At 47.0% G+C, this 17,269-nt stretch overlaps 1 protein-coding gene across 3 annotated transcripts in view; it reads left to right on the top strand.

Moving 5' to 3' along the window:
* syt7b (synaptotagmin VIIb) overlaps window positions 1-17,269 on the top strand; it is an 83,331-nt gene that overhangs the window by 45,802 nt on the left and 20,260 nt on the right. The window contains exons 3-8 of one of the 3 annotated variants that reach the window (XM_077023078.1): window positions 953-1,033; window positions 1,543-1,628; window positions 3,738-3,872; window positions 6,509-6,661; window positions 9,218-9,568; window positions 13,820-13,939. In XM_077023078.1, the coding sequence (XP_076879193.1) occupies window positions 953-1,033; window positions 1,543-1,628; window positions 3,738-3,872; window positions 6,509-6,661; window positions 9,218-9,568; window positions 13,820-13,939 (926 nt within the window). The remainder of the gene's footprint in view (window positions 1-952; window positions 1,034-1,542; window positions 1,629-3,737; window positions 3,873-6,508; window positions 6,662-9,217; window positions 9,569-13,819; window positions 13,940-17,269) is intronic. The other 2 variants (XM_077023079.1, XM_077023080.1) reach the window with 2 other exon arrangements.

Here is a 17,269-nt window from a genome sequence, read left to right on the forward strand (position 1 = left end):
CACTTTCTCTCTCTCTCTCTCTTTCCATACTCAGCATTTGAACAGCCCTCTCCTGCTGCTCTCTTGTATTTTTGAATTGCATCTGAAAACCAACACATCTGCTCACATCATCGTCTCTCCGCCACTTTATCTTTTCACATTTCCTCCACCTTCGCATGCCCTAGCCACCCTGTTCTTCTCTCTCCTGCAGTGTTGCCTCCATCACTTCTGGACTCCACTCTCCTCAGCCTTCATGGTTCCTCCCTGTTGAAGATTTCATGATAGTGTTTAATCATAGATAAGATACATTTGATAGCCTACCCGGAATCCAGTCTACCTTCTCTCCCCAGGAATCACTGAAACTGTGTGAGGCTGGTTGAGGGTGAGGAGAGATGCACACACCATGGTGACTGTAATCGTAGTTTTCAGTATTCAGCCTTCTACCTCTCACAAGCCTCCATATCAGTTGTATAACACTGTAGGTGGGCACCAAGTCTATGTTGGCTACCATGTGTAGCGCAGCTGAAATTCTGATCATAAATGTGCTGCGTTTATATGGCTAATGAGTAGAGAGGGGCATAACTGCACACGATTCAGATGCCATTATAATTGCCTTGTGTTCTCCTTTTAGCTATGCGACTTCTCACTAAAGGAAGAACCGGTGCTTGACATCTATATTTAGCATTACACTGTATATTAATGCATTCATGCTGCATGATTTCTAAACAAGTGCGTTCCTTTGTTTACCTGTCATTTCTGTGGGCCGTTCCTCTGATAGACAGAACATTGTGGTGGAGTGACTGCATGTTGGCAGAGGTCACATTTAGATGCTGGAAGCCGTCTGGCTGCTGCTGGAATGAGTCCAAGGCGCTGTTGCTTCCTCATCCTTGTTCGAATCATTTATCATCTTTTGCACTGTTGCTGGCAGCTGATAGCTTTCAGAGCACTTTCTAATGAATCCTTCCCCTTCCAGATTGCTCTCAGATGGCCTGTCCAATCAGGAGTGGAGGAGGGCCGAAGTTCCTGGACAGGAAATGATGTTGTTAGCCTTTATGTAATTGCAGTACTACATTTGGTCATAGCTGATTGCTAGTTGAGGTATTATGTGCAAGAAGTTACCCTGGCCATTAGAATGACAATAATGATAAATCTTGAGGGTGTATTATTTTAATAAGGTAGACTAAATATGTAGTCTTCTTTAAGTAAAGCTGTGGACCAGAAGTGAGTACCTTTGGAGACAGATGTGGTGTGTGTGCATGTGTTTTTATGTGTATTTGATATTTTTCTGTATTTGCATTTGTTTGTCTAGTCAGTTGTAAAAAACATTGTTATGTTTTCAGTGTTCATACACACACAGTCACTGCACACACTCTGGTAGGAAGAGTATAGCAGGACAGATTCAATCTCACACTGCAACAGTGACATTTTGTTACTCCTCTTTTCACCGATGCACAGCATCTGCATCACTACAGTCCTAGCTTTAGGAGTGTGTACGGTCTATATCTGTTTACTGTTCTCTATCTCTCTTTAAATCTCTTTCACTCTCCCTCTCTCCCTGTCTAGGGGACGAGGAATAAGCCAGGGGTGGAGTCAGCGGGCTCTCCTGACTCTGTGTCAGTACGAGGTCGGGGAGAAAATAAAGCCATCAAGTAGGTCCTTCCTGGGTGTGGCGGTCTCATAACTTAGGCTAACACTATATCAATACCTTTATGTAATCTAGCATTCTCAGGAGGGTCTTGTTGCCATGGTGAAGGTTGTCACAGGTGGTAGTGAGCTAAGAGGGCGTGCTGAGTGTTTGGCCTTAAACCATTCCTGAGCGTGGAGACTGAGGTCGGCACGGGCCCACTGGTGAGACCAGCACAGCCAATGGGAATTCTCCAGAAGGCCGCTCGTTGCCGTCCACGTGTTGCCTTCATGGAGTTCACGCCCCTCCTACGCGGTGCTCCTAGAATATTCATCAGGCTCTGGTCTAATTAGACACGGGCGGCGCAGCCTCCAGATGGACGCCGCTCTTGGAGTCTCTCCCGCGGCTGCGCGGCCAATCAGCAGCGGACAATCAAGGGCGGCGAGAGCAGCGCCTGCCCACAGCCCTGCGGACACTGTCGCTAACCGCGCAGAGAGCTCCACGAGAACGAGAGGCACATGCGAACTGCAGGAGCTTCCATTGGCTGCATGACCACAGGGAGGGGGGCTGTGTGTGTGTGTGTGTGTGTGTGTGTGCGTGCGTGTGTGTGTGTGTGTGTGTGTGTGTGTGTGTGTGTGTGTGTGCGTGCGTGTGTGTGTGTTTTGCATGCATGTGTTGAGTGTTTGTGCATCTGTAAGCTTTAAGCCTGCAGCACATTCAGTGCTTTAAAAACAGCAATTTAATGTTTATGCAGTACTCAGCAATGAATTATAAATATAACCAAGTGGGATTCATTTTTGTGAATCTGTGGAAGAAATGGCAGTTCCATCATCACACGGAGAAACAGAGACAGTTACTGTTACTACAAGCTAATTTAGGTGCGCTTTGGTAATATGTCTTCAGCTTTGTTTTACGAAACAAATGTGTCTGCAAATGTGTGTGTTTCGTGTCTGCTATCTCTTATAGCCTTTCAAAAAAAGCACATTCGCACGCATGGGCGGTTTTGTTGTCGTTTGCAGCGAGAACAGCTAGCGCGTGGGGAGGGCCGGTCACGCGCTTGGGGAGGGCCGGCGTTACGTGCGTGGGGAGGGCCAGTCAAGCGCATGGGGAGGTCCGGTCACGCGCGTGGGGAGGTCCGGTCACGCGCGTGGGGAGGTCCGGTCACATGCGTGGGAAGGTCCGGTCACGCACGTGGGGAGGTCCGGTCACACGCGTGGGGAGGTCCGGTCACGCACGTGGGGAGGTCCGGTCACACGCGTGGGGAGGTCCGGTCACGTGCGTGGGGAGGTCCGGTCACTGGTCCCGCGAGTGTCACTGTACTAATTAGCACAGTTTTGGAAGTGTCGCGTATAAAGATTGTCAGACGAAGACAGCTATAATCTATTCGTTCTCTGCGGTTCAGATTAGATTAGCAGGTAAATGATTGCAGTTTAATGTGTTTGCAGTTCTTGTTTCTGTTAAGCCAGGGCTTTAACTGAATGTATTAGTGACTCAAACCTGTCGATGCTGAACGAGGAACAAGGAGCAGATGTTTATATAGACCTATGTATAAAGGTTTAAGTCGCTCTGGACAAAGGCGTCTGTCAATTATTGAAAATGTAAATGTAGTGTTATGATATGGGTAATGCATTTTGCTGCATGTGAATTGGTTAGTGTGAATGCTGAATAGTCTGAAGAGTGATGCATGTGTTTCACAATGAACAGTGTCTGTTCTGTGCCATGTTTATATAGGTCTGCCTATATCTTCCTCCCTCTCCCTCTTTCCCCTCTCTTTGTCTAGCTCACTCTCTCATTCTCTTCCTTTTTCTTTCTGCATGAGTGTGTTAATTTGCTCTGTGTGTTTATACACTACATGCTAATGCCTGGGTGAGGATGATTATTTCCATTAAAATGTATTTTTTTCCACAGGTTGTATCACTATTACACAAGCATTGTACACTGTATTCCACTTTTGGGTTCACCTCCCTCTCTTATCCTTATCACAGCCTCTTTCCTTACCTCACCCTCTTTTCCCCCTTATCTTTGTCTCTCTCTTTCTCAAACACACACACACACACACACACACACACACACACACACAAACTATGTTGCTAATTTATGATGTTCTGACCTGTTTCTCTCTTTCTGGTCTCAGTGATCTAGACAGAGACTTTTGGAATAACAATGACAGCAGTAATGTTCAGCAACGGTGGAGCTCCTACCCACCCAAGGAGTTCCTCCTAAACATGTCCCCCTATGCCCCGTATGGAGATCCTCGCCTCACGCCCAAGTGAGTCTCGCTCCTGCCTGGTAAGGGACCCATTCTTTCTGGGCAGGGCTGTATCGATACCGGAGAAGCCCCCATTCTCCTTCAGCCGTGCCAACCACCTTTCCTCCCCTTACTCCTGGTCCTTCTAAAATTCCTTCCTTGTTATATAACGTTTGCTTTTAATAACAAATCCACTTTAATATAATGCAGGCCCCACTGTATTTAAACACAGGAAACGTGGAATTATCAGACTGTATTACAGCAGGTATTTACAACTATAATTTTGTATACAGCTGTGTGCTTCTAGGGGCATCACATATCAAATTCATAAGCCTATATAACCATCTCATGGGAAACCTCCTCTATAACCATCTCATGGGAAACCTATGGCTCCCTAAGACCCCACCCAATGCTGTGTTGATCCATTAAGTTCTAAGAGATATGATTTGACCCCAGAGGAATGACACACACCAATACACCCTACCTCCCTGTGCCTTCTGGGTGACATAAAACCCAGATCAGACCAAAGCTGTTCAGACAAGAACTAGGGGGTCAGCTGGGGTCTGCCCCTGCTACACATCTTAATTGCTTAATTGAAGTCATTATCTGGAATGGAGATTGGTCTGTCTAGCTGTACTCCCTAGACATGTAAGCCAATAACTGAAATCAGGCTGCAATAGACATAGAGTTTTGGTAAGGGAGGTCAGGGCACTGCCCCTCTCACATTAGCAGCACTTTAATTAGAATCCTGATTTCCTACAACATTTGGGACCACACAAATGAGCATCACACCATATAATGAATGTGATGATGCAGCATTTCATTATATATATTCAATATATATTGAATTTCATTATTATATAATTATATGTATGTGAATAATGACTATAGAGCTGAATTGAATAGAAAATTATCAATAAACAGGAACATGTTCCAAGTACGCTTGGTAAAACTGATGCACCTACAAGAGGTTCACAAAATAGATACACCCAATTCTAGGATGCATCTTGGTACTCCTTCCCCCTGAGCTGTCTTGTTGATTTAAGAGGACTGGACATGCATGAACACTACTCGAGTGGCTGAGTTGCTCCTGCCCTAGTTATATACAGTCCCTTGAAATCTACAGAAAGGGCCCTAGGGATGGAGTTCGAGGATGGATCCAGTGCTCCTTGTGAATTACATGAATACACACCCAGATTGAGGAGGCAGCATCTTTTTGTCTTGAGTGTTCCTTTGGAATACAGAGTGGATACCCCTCGGCACAATATTTCCTACAGCCCTGCCAGCTCCACTGACCTTTGATTGCTAACCTTTAACCCTTAACCCTCCACCTACAGCCCATGGGCAGCATCCATGGAGACGGACAACCCTCAGAGCAAGCTAAAGTAGACACTAAAAGTAAATTTCCAGTCCTGAAGAAGTTTTGACAAAGTTGAGGGACCTGACTCGGAAACTAGTTTGTGAGGGTTGCCCGTTGGCTGTGCTCTGTGTCTCCGCCTTACTCATGGCTGTGTTGGTTGGAGACCGCTGTAGATTTCATTACTTTCATCTTTCACAGTCCCTGTGTGGTTTGACTGGCGATATGTTCTCTTTTATAAATGTTTGACACGCTTTTAGAAGTTAGGCCCACAACTCTTCTTTTTAGCTTCATGACCATGGATTTTTAAAATCTTTTTTTTTCTGTCTTTTTTCCTGGTTCTTTTTTTATCATTCATTACTGCAGATTTATTAAACTGCTGTTGCTGGTATTCTCCAGAATTATCTTCTTTTCATTTTCAACCTCATGGGCTCAATGAGGAGCAGCATTTCGGTGTCAATACACAAATTACAGATGTTGACCAAATCATTAAGCATCACAGCTCCAAGGATAGAGTTGTCCTCACCACTAAAAATGGGCTTTTGTCAGTACAAAAGGATCTCACTCAAATCAGATGTGTTGCAGATGTGTACTAAGATTCCACTCCACCCCGTTTGTGACCCCCCCACCCCGAAGGTTGAGTGGTACAGTCTGGGTCCTGTCTGTTTTCCTCACTGGCCATGTCAGTTAGGCTGCGAGTGTCTCTGGGTCTGTCTGTATGCTTAGTGTTGTCTGTCTGATGCCCTGTTCAGCCATTAATGCTCTTGGGCGACCCAACAGGAAAGCAGTCATGCTTGAGTTATGCCTTTTATACACTATGTAAAAAAAAAAAATAAAAATGAACCAGGGCAAAATTGCTGAAATACTGTTGCCACTTCAGTTTTGGTGTAATCTAGATAATTAGCGCACTTCTAACAGGGTTTACTTACTAAACAACATCTTGTATACTGGTGAAGTCTTGAGTTTCTCGGATGTGATTTCTAACAAGTTATTTACTCAGCCTTGCAAAATGCCTCATCGTAGCGGCAAGGTTAAAGAGTCACAGCTTCCAGTCTGCACTGACAACACTTGCCTTCCCTACACCATGAGCACAGTGTTCTGGTTGATATCCCCCCACCATGTGTCCACCCGATACAGCCCCCGTGCCCTATCAGTCCTGACTTGTCCAGCATTTTCATTGCTCGATTTACCTGATGAGTTCAGTCTATTCCTCACAACTCTTTTTTTTTTTGCCCTGTTTGTTGTCCTCCTCTTTTGTTCTGTCTGCCCGCTGTCCCACCCCTCTCTCTGCTGTTTCCAGCGGAACCCTGGAGAAGGGGGAGGCGGGCGGGGGGGCAGGGGGCAGCCCCAGTCGCAGTGACAGCGCCCGGAGCATAGGGACAGGGAGCAGCAAGGCTGGGAGGTGGCACACCGTCCAGAGCCACCTGCACTCCGGGAACCTGAGGTCCAGCAAGTGAGTGGCAGTGACGGGGCTGTCCAAGCGGCTTAACGCCTGACGTTTCCGCAGATGTTCATGGGGTTGCGCACCATTACTAGTGCCATATATGTCGAAGGTTATTCTCACAAGGACAAGTAACGGAGCATGAATGTGTTAGGACGTCCTTCCACGTTAACGACATTCTTCTGGTACTGTGGAAGAAGCTGTGTTAGTCCTACCAACTCTGTCCAGTATAGTCAGCCTCAGATTACAATGGCTCTATAATTCACTATAAAAAAAATTTGCTAAACCACCCAAGACACCTGAAATGTAGCACGTTTTCTTCTTTTTTAAATGTATTTGCTTAGTGACATTTTGAACAGCTTTGTAAAGTCATACTTATTGTGCCACATAGACATATTTTTCCCCTTCGGTCTCTGCTTCACTCCTCTGGCTCTCGGTTTTATTTCCTTCCACTACTATATCTGTAATTGTTTTTTGTGCTTTGGACGGGTACAGTGCAGGTAGGGTTTACACGGTCTTCCACACGCCTCTCTCTCTTCACTTCCTTTTCTCCTTCCACAATTACCTTGCTAGTTTCCTCAAGGTCCTGTAATAATGACTAGCTAGACATTTTTTTAAACTTTTATTATTTATTTTTGTAACTATGCATGGCAGAGCTAGAGAAAGAGAAACTGTCATTCCTTTTTAAAGAAGGACTTTGAATACAAAAAAAGTGCAAATATTTTATCACACAAGGGGTGAGCAGCGGTAGCAGGGTATTCAGGGAGGGATTTTTCGAGGTTGCTGCAGGTGAGCCTCACATCAAATATTTAATAACAAAAACAGAATGGTGAGGTCTGCATGCGCATTGATCCAATGTGAGTTTTAGCCTTGCAAAAACAGCAGAAGGTGTACTGGAATGTCTCGCCAGGCTCTGCACTTTAAGGCTGCAGTACATCTGTAACATTCTCAGAATGTTTATTCAGAAATGTAATCATTTATTCCAAAGTCGTCTCTTCTTTTTCACAGTGCGTGTCCAGCATGGAATAGGGTCCTGCTTAGAAAAACATTGTTGTCATTTTAATTCAAAAAAATATATGGACAGAATAACTTGGTATGGAAAGCTGTTATTTTATGTTTGCTTGTTTGTTTATTTATTGTTTGCTATCCTTTCTTTTGCCTGTGGATTATTTTCCCATTTTGATCACCGTGACCAGACCCAGAGCCCCCTCACACGCACACGCCTTGACACTCGACAGGCACCATGTTTTATTCCTTGTGTTGTTACACACAGAAAGCTAGCAGGAGAGAAGGAGACAGGAGGGGACCAATGGTTTTACATTTACCTTCTCAAAAAAAGAGAAAAAATGTCATTTTGGGTGATTGCAGCACACACGTCTGCACATGCACATCCCAGAGCATGTACAGTGCGTTCTGCAGATTTCCCGAGCGTTTTTGAGTGGTGTATCTGACGTTCTTGTGACTTCTGTGAAGGTGGTCTCTAGCAATACCATCAGAGCTTTCTCACTCACCGAGTCAAACTAACACACTAAATATCCATCAGTAAATCCCAGTGAATCACACCGTGTAGTAATTCATCTGCTCTAACTCCCATTCTCGACCGGCCCATTGCATCTTTCTAGACCAGACGTCCTCAAGTGCCTTGTAGCTCCAAATGGAGAAGACAGCATTTTATAGCTGTCGTATACGAGCCCTGAAGGTGGGATGTGGGGGAAGGGGGGGTAGTGTAAGAGCTTGAGTTATTGCTGACATTAATTCAGTTCACAAATACACTGATGCGAGATGCCTCCCCTGAGCGGCAAGCCAGAATTACAGTTACACAGCAGCCAACGGAGCTCGACAAGCCCCCACCACAGCATTAGAATCGAACAGAGCAGCTTCGTGGCACCTTACGCTAATCAGACACGACACCGAGCAGAGTCAGGAATTGGCGGAGGAAGGACAAGATGGAACAGGATAATTGAATTGAGATATACTGGAGACAGAGATGTAGGGTTGAAGTCAGATTGGACAGGTGAGTGGGGACGGGGGGGGGCAGTAAGGAATCAGCAGGACGGGGAATAGAGGTGTGAAGGAATGAGAGGAGGACTCAGGCATATAAAAGGATAGTTAACGTGATGCAGTGGTTAACCACTGTGCCACCAGTCGCTGCTACAGATGTTATTGATGCTACTGCCTAACTTTGCTCTCCTTCTCTTTTTCTTCATTACTCCATCGTGCCTTTTCTGTCCCTCATGCCGGACGTGTTGAAATGTCTGCACTCCTCTTTCTTCCCTCTTCCCCTTCAAAATAAATACCGCCATGTTTCTTCTCTCTCGTGTCTCTCCGATGCCTCCGTCCCGTCCTGTCATCCTGTCATCTCCTGCACTTCCACCCCACCCCTGCTCCTTACCACATTACACCCACCCCTCTGTGACCCTCCCTGCCCTGATTTTACACACCACCTGTCTCCATTATCTCTCTACACCCTGTGACCTGTTCCTCTCCACCCGCGCTCTGTCCATCTCTCTTGTGTTTGTGCACCACCCCGCCTCAAAACTCGGCCTCGCTCCTCTGTGGTGGGACCAGTTTTGGGGACCCGTCCCTCTCCACCACGTCCACCCTGGAGCACATCCCGTCCTCGGCAGGCCGCCCCAGGCCCCTGGTGAGGCAGCAGAGCCTCCAGCAGCCCCTAACCCACCAGCCCCCGCCAGGGCCCAACGACCCCCCAGCCACCTCTCAGAGCCTGGGCCAGTTGCACACAGGGCCTGGGGGTGGGGGCCACCGGGGGGGCCCGCGGGGGGTGCGTGGTAGCCCGGCCGGGGCAGGGGCGTCCCGCTACAGGGCGGGCGGAGGGGCACGGTCGCGCTCCAACCCGGGCAGCTGGGACCATGTGATGGGCCAGATCCGCAACCGCGGCATGGATGTCAAATCCTTCCTGTGAGTACAGATGCTGAATTTTACCTTTTAAAACTTGACAAGCCTTACTGACTTTACACTGTGCCAGGAATTGCTGTCTTTATCCAACACATTCATTCATTTTGTCACTTTACAAGACATTTCACTAGTTTTGGGCGCACATCACAATGTAGGGAGAGCCACTTGGCTTTGGCTACCTTCTTCTGCCTGTTCCTCACGTACCAAGTCTGTACTGCCCTCAGCCACTGCTGTTAATCTCCTGCCCCACCCCACCTTGCCCCAGCTCATGAATATGCACATCTAAAGGCTGTGATTGCACTGTGATCAGCATGCTGCACCTAGATGGCCTGTGACCTGTGTTCCGGCTGGGGTGGTTGCACACTGTTGCCTACTGACAATTTAAATGTGATTTTGTGATCTGTGAGTTCTCTGATGTCTCTTAATCATATATCTGCTGTGTGGATTGAGATCTGTTTAAAAAAAAAGTTGTTCTAGTAGTCCCAAGTTTTATAGTCATGGTCATAGTTTTAATGAGTCCTCATGTCTGTCGGTGTTCCTTTGTCTCTGGTCCTTCTCATTCGTTTGCTCATGCCTCATGGCATGTTGCTCATAGCCCTCATGTCTGTCCCTGTTTGTCCCTCAATGTCCAGTGCAGGGTCAGCAAGGCCTGGTGAAATGGATTAGCCCGCTGGCTCTGTCACATTCCAGCTGAAGGGCTTGTTAGGGTTTGTTTTTCCCCAGTCAAGCTGATTTTGCTTTGTGGCCACTGTAGCTACCGTAGTACAGTGCTTCGACCTAACACCTTGTGTTTTATGACAGGTAGATCTAAACTGAGACACATCTGTGGTCACATGGCCAGCCTTTAACTGTCCTATTATCCTCAAATATACTACTACACGATTCGTCCTTGGGGTCAATTTGACCCCAGGGATATTTGACTCTAGAAAATGATTTACAGAATATTGTTGACCACATTTTTGGGACAGGCACAGGGCCGGCCCCACAGGGGGGGTGGGGGTGGGGGAGCAAATGGGGGCGTTGCCCCCTCAGGCGATGTGTCCCACCCCCTCAATGTAAATAATAAGACCCATTTGTTTTACTTATTTTATTTATCGCTATACGGCGCCCCCTCACCTGCCCGGTACCCCCTGGTCAACAACTTACGTTCGCCACCCCCCCCCCCCCCCCCCCTTTCGGTCAACAACTTACGTTCCCCCCCTCGGTCAACAATTTATAACCCCCCCCCAGGTGATGTGCCCCGCCCCCTCAATGTAAATAATAAGACCCATTTATTTTACAACAATCGCTACACGGCGCCCCCTCAACCACTCGGCCCCCCCCGGTCAACAACATACGTTCGCCACCACCCCCCCCCCCCCGGTCAACAACTTACGGTCGCCACCACCCCCCCCCCCCTCGGTCAACAACTTACGTTCCCTTCCCCCCCCAGGCGATGTGTCCCGCCCCCTCAATGTAAATAATAAGACCCATTTATTTTACAACAATCGCTACACGGCGCCCCCTCGGCCCCCCCCTCGGTCAAAAACTTACGTTCCCTGACCCCACCCACCCCCAGGCGATGTGTTCCGTCCCCTCAATGTAAATAATAAGACCCATTTATTTTACAATAATCGCTATATGGCGCCCCCTCACCTGCTACCCCCCCCCCCCCCCCCCCCCACCGGTCAACAACTTATGTTCACCACCCCCACCCACCCCCCCCCCCCCCCCCCACGGTCAACAACTTACATTGCCCCCCCCCCCCCCCTCCAGGTCAACCATTTACATTCGCCACCCCCAAAATTTTCTGACGCCCCCCCCACTGTATAGCCTATGTCCTGACACCGGCCCTGGACAGGCACTTTATTTATTTGTTGAATACATAAATAGCCCCTTGAAAATCTGTGAGTTGACCTGTCCTCTAGCGCCACCATCAGGCCAAACTTTTCAATTAGAATGAATTTATCTTGAATTTTTCATACAAATCTAGTTAAAACAGCTTGGGGTCAAATTGACCCCTGAGGACCACCGATGGGTGCAATATGTGTTCAGCACATTGAAAAAAAATCATCATGAAAATTTTATGCTTTATCACTTGTCCCCATCAAATTAGGAAATGTCATGAAATATGAAGTAAAAGAAAAAAAGTCAACTACTATTTTTTCAATGATAAACATTGAATGGGGTCAAATTGACCCCAAAGACGATAGGAGGGTTAAATTAGTGCAAAGCCATCTAGGTCAAGGTTTTGACCTATGATTTAATTAAAACTGGGGTTTTTTTCTGTTGTCAAAGGCTTCAGTCAAGTAAACACTAAAGAGCAATCAATTTTGTGATATATTTGACTGGATCAATCAAACCAAGTGAATTCATCAGTTGAAAGGGACAATTAAAGGAGAGAGAAAGAAAGAAAGGCAATAGTTTTTGCTATACAGCCACTAAATAGTGTGTGTGCTAGAGAGTTCAACATCAACACGTGCTGTCAGAGCAGATCAACACAGGACTGATGTGTCTTCAGTGCTGTTCCTCTCATAAGAGGGAGAAAAGGATGAAGAGGGAGACAGAGAATACGCATTTGAGGTAGCAACAAGATTTCAAAAAAGGCCACAGTTATAAACCTTTGAATCTGTCACTGGTGCACAACCTTAAATTCATCAGGATATAAATATTGTTTGCTTGGACTTATCGTCCTCTTACATACCCCCTTTATTACCAAGGCACTGAGCTTTTCCTCTCTGTAGGTTCACCCTAACAGAACAGTTTTAACAAAAGACTTCTTTACTCCTGATTGTCTGACAGGCAATTAAACTTGTGCCCTTCCTGAGAAGCAAAGTGATTTTAACCATTATACCATGAGAGCACTTTAACACAGAGAGGGTGGACAGGACTCCAGTGTAAAAGATTTTCAGGTAGGGAGATACAAGGGGATTATCTTTATAGATATATGTGAACTCAAAAACAACAAAATGATAAGTGTTTGTATGATAAAATAGAGGATGAACAGAGAAAATAGCAGTGATAGTGGGATGAAAATATGGAGAAAAACAGTGAAATAAAGATTTTTCACTGGAGAAAGATTTTTTTCGTCTCGTAATGATATCAGGTATGACGTCAGACATCTCATTGGTCCAAATGAATGCAGAGGCAGGATAACTTCAGTTCAGATCCACCTCAAAGTGAAATATGACATGCTGAAAAGAACATCCCTTAAGTGATTGTTATCAACAGCTCAGGTGTGGTCCACTAGTCAACCAAGGACAACGGAGACAGACAGCAGGATAAAGTGAGGACAGGAGACAAAGACAGCAGGAAAGAGTAAGACAGGAGACAAAGACAGCAGGAAAGAATAAAGACAGGAAAGAAAGAGGAGGTCCAGGAACGAGTGAGTCACCACACGAAGGCAGAGGCAAAGACAGCTTCAGGATAGTGCCTTCATTTATGTGTGCGCTTGTCTGTGTGCTCATGTGTGTGGGCTGGGCGCTCATATGTGCGTCTGCGCTCGTGTGTGTGTATGCTTGTGTCTGTGTGTGCTCGTGTGTGCGCTCATGTATGTGCATTCATGTGTATGTGTGCTCGTGTGTGTGCTCTCACGTGTGTGTGTGCGCTCGTGTGTGTGTGTGTGCTCGTGTGTGTGTGTTCTCGTGTGTGTGCACTCTTGTGTGTGTGTTCTCGTGTGTGTGCACTCTTGTGTGTGTGTGCTCATGTGATTGTGTGCACTCCTGTGTTTACATGCACTCCTGTGTTTGTGTGCGCTTGTGTGTGTACACTCGTGTGTGTGTGTGTGTGTGTGTGTGTGTGTGTGTGTTTGCAATTGTGTGTTTGTCTGCTCATGTGTGTGTGCAATCGTGTGTTTGTCTGCTCATGTGTGTGTGCAATCGTGTGTGTGTGTGCTCATGTGTGTGCACTTCTGTGTTTATGTGCACTCCTGTGTTTGTGTGCTTCTGTGTTTGTGCACGCTTGTGTGTGTGCACTCGTGTGTGTGTGCAATCATGTGTGTGTCTGCTCATGTGTGTGCTCTCCTCTGTGTGTGTGTGCTCTCCTCTGTGTGTGTACTCATATGTTGTGTGTGTGTGTGCTCGCATGTCTGTCTGCATGATGGAAAGAAAAAAAACATGTCATGTGTCCCATCCAGTCATCATTATTTTACCCAGGATGCTCCTGTTCTAACGTGACCCACTTTATCTTCTCACTGCCTCATCCTCCTGTGTGCTCCTCATTGCTCTCCGTCTTGTAGCCCACCTCTGACTGGAGGGTCCTTCTCTTCTGTTGCAGGGAGGGGAAGATGGTGGTATTGTCCCTGGCAATTGGACTGGCTGAGCAGGACGACTTCGCCAACCTGCCAGACCTGCAGGAGAAACCTGCGAGTCAAGAGACGCTTTCTGCTGACAAGAGGTAGTCATTAGCTCCAGAGGAGCCAGTGGGTTCAGCAGCAGGCATTTTTGATAGAGATTATGGCACAGACAAACAGAAGGTTGTCAGCCCTGGTGCAGAATTGGTTAGAGAGGTTTAAGGAGGGGAGCTGTGTGTGTACACGTGCACGTGCATGTGTGTGTCTGTTGTATGTGTGCCTGTGTGTGCATGCATTTGTGTGTGTGCGTATGTGCGTGAGTGTGTGCGTGCGTGCGTGCGTGCGTGTGTGTCTTTGCCTGTGATTTCAGCACAAGCAAACATGTTATTTCCTGTTCCCTTGGGTGCTATGCTCATCGGTGTTCTACAGGAGGCTGTGGACAGAGCCCCATAGACCTCCATCTGCATCTCTTGTTACCCTGGCTCACAGTCATGTCCAATAGGCTCACACACCCACAAATCATTTTAACATAATAAGAGAGATAAAAAATGATGACCCCCACCACAAGCAACGAGCCTCCCGCCAGACCCGCTACAGTACCACTCAGCGAAGCACGACATGGACACACACACTCGGACCGGTTGACATACACTCATTAGGCTCCTACATTGCCACAACACATTATTTTCACCAAAATCTATTACTGCTCTCAGAGGGCTCAGGCCTGGTATTAATCACTGTCAGTGGCGGCCCAAGTTGAGCTGGTGCCACCTGCCTGCTCCAGTAGAATTTACATACATCATATTAAGAGGTAATAAGTCTTTTATAGATTAGTGTAATAGCATCAGCATGGCTGGGGCGGCACTGTGGCCCCTCACACTAGCACTGTGGCCCCTCACACTAGCTCTGTGGCCCCTCACACTAGCTCTGTGGCCCCTCACACTAGCACTGTGGCCCCTCACACTAGCTCTGTGGCCCCTCACACTAGCACTGTGGCCCCTCACACTAGCTCTGTGAGAGTTTCACTCTTTATCTCTGCCAGTTATGTCATTCATGAATCATCAGGCTCACGGCAGACGTTTTGTCTGTTTCTACTTTGTTGTGTCTGTTGTGTTATTGCACCTCCCCTCCTGTTTTTCCACTGTTGAACATTTGCTTCATTATCGGCAGTGTCTGTCTGTCTGTCTGTCTCTCTCTCTCTTTCTCTCTCTCTCTCTCTCTCTCTCTCTCTCTCTCTCTGATCAGTGTTTCAGCAAGGTGCTAAGGAGCTCAGTGATGGAATGCTCATTATAAAAAAGTGTACACATCTCACACACACGACTAAATATAGTCCCTCTTCCATCAGGTCAAGACATGCTCCACGATTCACACACACACACACACACACACACACACACACACACACACACACACACACACACACACACACACACACACACACACACACACACACACACACACGCACGCACGCACACAAACACACACACACACACACACACACACCCTGACACAAGATCATACAGACCCACACTCTTAGCATATAACACACACATTGTATAATCAGAGTTGTCCATGCATATCCATAACAAACCCACGCAGGAAAAAGCTGGCTTGCTTCAAGCTGCTCTCTGCCGTGTTTGAGATGTGTGGCCGTTGACCTGGGAGGGGGCCACAGCTCTTGCTGCTCACACTCATGAGGCCATTACTGCACATAACTTCTCCTCCAACGCGGCCTGGATCTCACCACCCTACCGCGCCGCTTCACGCCGACAGATACGACTGTAGCAGAAAACCATATAACACGGGCTCAGCTCATCAAACGCCTTAAAAAGCCCTAACCGAGCATAAAAGTGCCTCATCTCAAAGCCTCTCCACAGCTGGCACACGTCATCCCTCCACATACGAAGCACACAAGGTCCGTGTCAGTCAACAGAAGTGGACCACGGGCCCGTGTCTGTCAGGGGCCCGGCCCCCTGCTGGGGGAGTCCAGCTTGGGACACCGTTCCTGTGACTCTTCCACTCTCCGCTGTCTCTACGCCATAGGCAACCCACCGCAGCTGGGGTGGGGTGTCTCAGTATATAGAGCGCTGTAGTATAATCCTCTAACCCCTCTAGGACTTCCTGCAAGCAAGGACACCCTGGACACTGACCTTGCACAGCTAATGAAGTACTCTCTCACCGATGATGCTTCAGTCACTACGGTAACAGCAGGGTCACACCCACCAACCCCCTGTCCTTTTGACCAGCACCAGAAGACAATGACTGGAGAGTCCCTGACAAAAAGAGTGTCTGCTAAACACAGAAAGTGACATCAAGAGAGGAGGGCCATACAGGGGGAAAAAGAAGGGATAGAAAAAGAGGAGTATGTGCACTAATCCATACAGTTGATAGATTTGCAAACTATTGGTTTGTGCTCAGGGCATTTGTATGCTATGCTTGACATGCACGGGTGTCATTAATCTTTAAATTGATATTAAACCCCCTTAGGCTGAGTTCGCTGTGTCAAAGCGAGTGAACAAGTTGGTCAGGCAGGATAAAACAGAGCAAACCAAAAGCCCTCCAAAGATACAACATAAGCCCACTTCCAAAGAGATTCCAGAGAGGAAATGAAATGGAGTGAGTACCGTTCCAGCGTTTTGGGATACGCTCTCAATCCTCTCAGCTGTGGTGCAAGCTTACGCAACACTCATGTAGTCCGTGTTAAAATAATCATGCTCTTTCATTTAGTTCTAACCCCCACACCCCTACCCCACTCACTCCCAGCCCCCAGGGGACATGTGGCCCGGTTTGAAATAAATCACAGTGCGACAGAACCTCCAAAGATGCTCCATCGACCACCACTGTTCCTACAGAAACAGCTCCAGATCACTGCCTTTCAAACAAAGTGCTGTGGGCCAGTATAATGGTGATCTGGAGATCTTTCTCAACACACACGCATGAGCAGACACACAAACAGGTGGATCTGTATTACTGTTTGGGGTTGCATCTGTGTATGATTATGTCCTATGAGGTAGCACATTCTAATTTGCACTGTTAACAAGCATTTTACATTCATGGCTCGGTTTCTGTGAATAGCTGCTTAAGGCTGTAAGTCGATGAATGTGACCATTTTGGTGAGGATGGAGAAACCCATCAGTTTCAGTCCAAACGGCATTACTGATCACCACCCTCTGGGTCCATGCAATGCTAATCAAGTATACTGGACTGTTACAGCAACAGATTGGTCCTTTTACAAAATCACAACTACATAATTCTGATAAATTGTTCTATATGCTGAACAGATTCTAAAACAAGCCTTTTCCTGTCAGTTGTCTTTAATATAGAGCATCAGTGACATTTGACCTGTGACCTCTCTATTGATTTAGTCCTCGCACTAACTAAAGTCTTTATTGATGGCTTTGGCTTGATAACAATGTAGTCTTGCAGAACAATGT

The sequence above is a fragment of the Brachyhypopomus gauderio genome, chromosome 12, assembly GCF_052324685.1.
Source record: "Brachyhypopomus gauderio isolate BG-103 chromosome 12, BGAUD_0.2, whole genome shotgun sequence".
Lineage (NCBI taxonomy): Eukaryota > Metazoa > Chordata > Actinopteri > Gymnotiformes > Hypopomidae > Brachyhypopomus > Brachyhypopomus gauderio.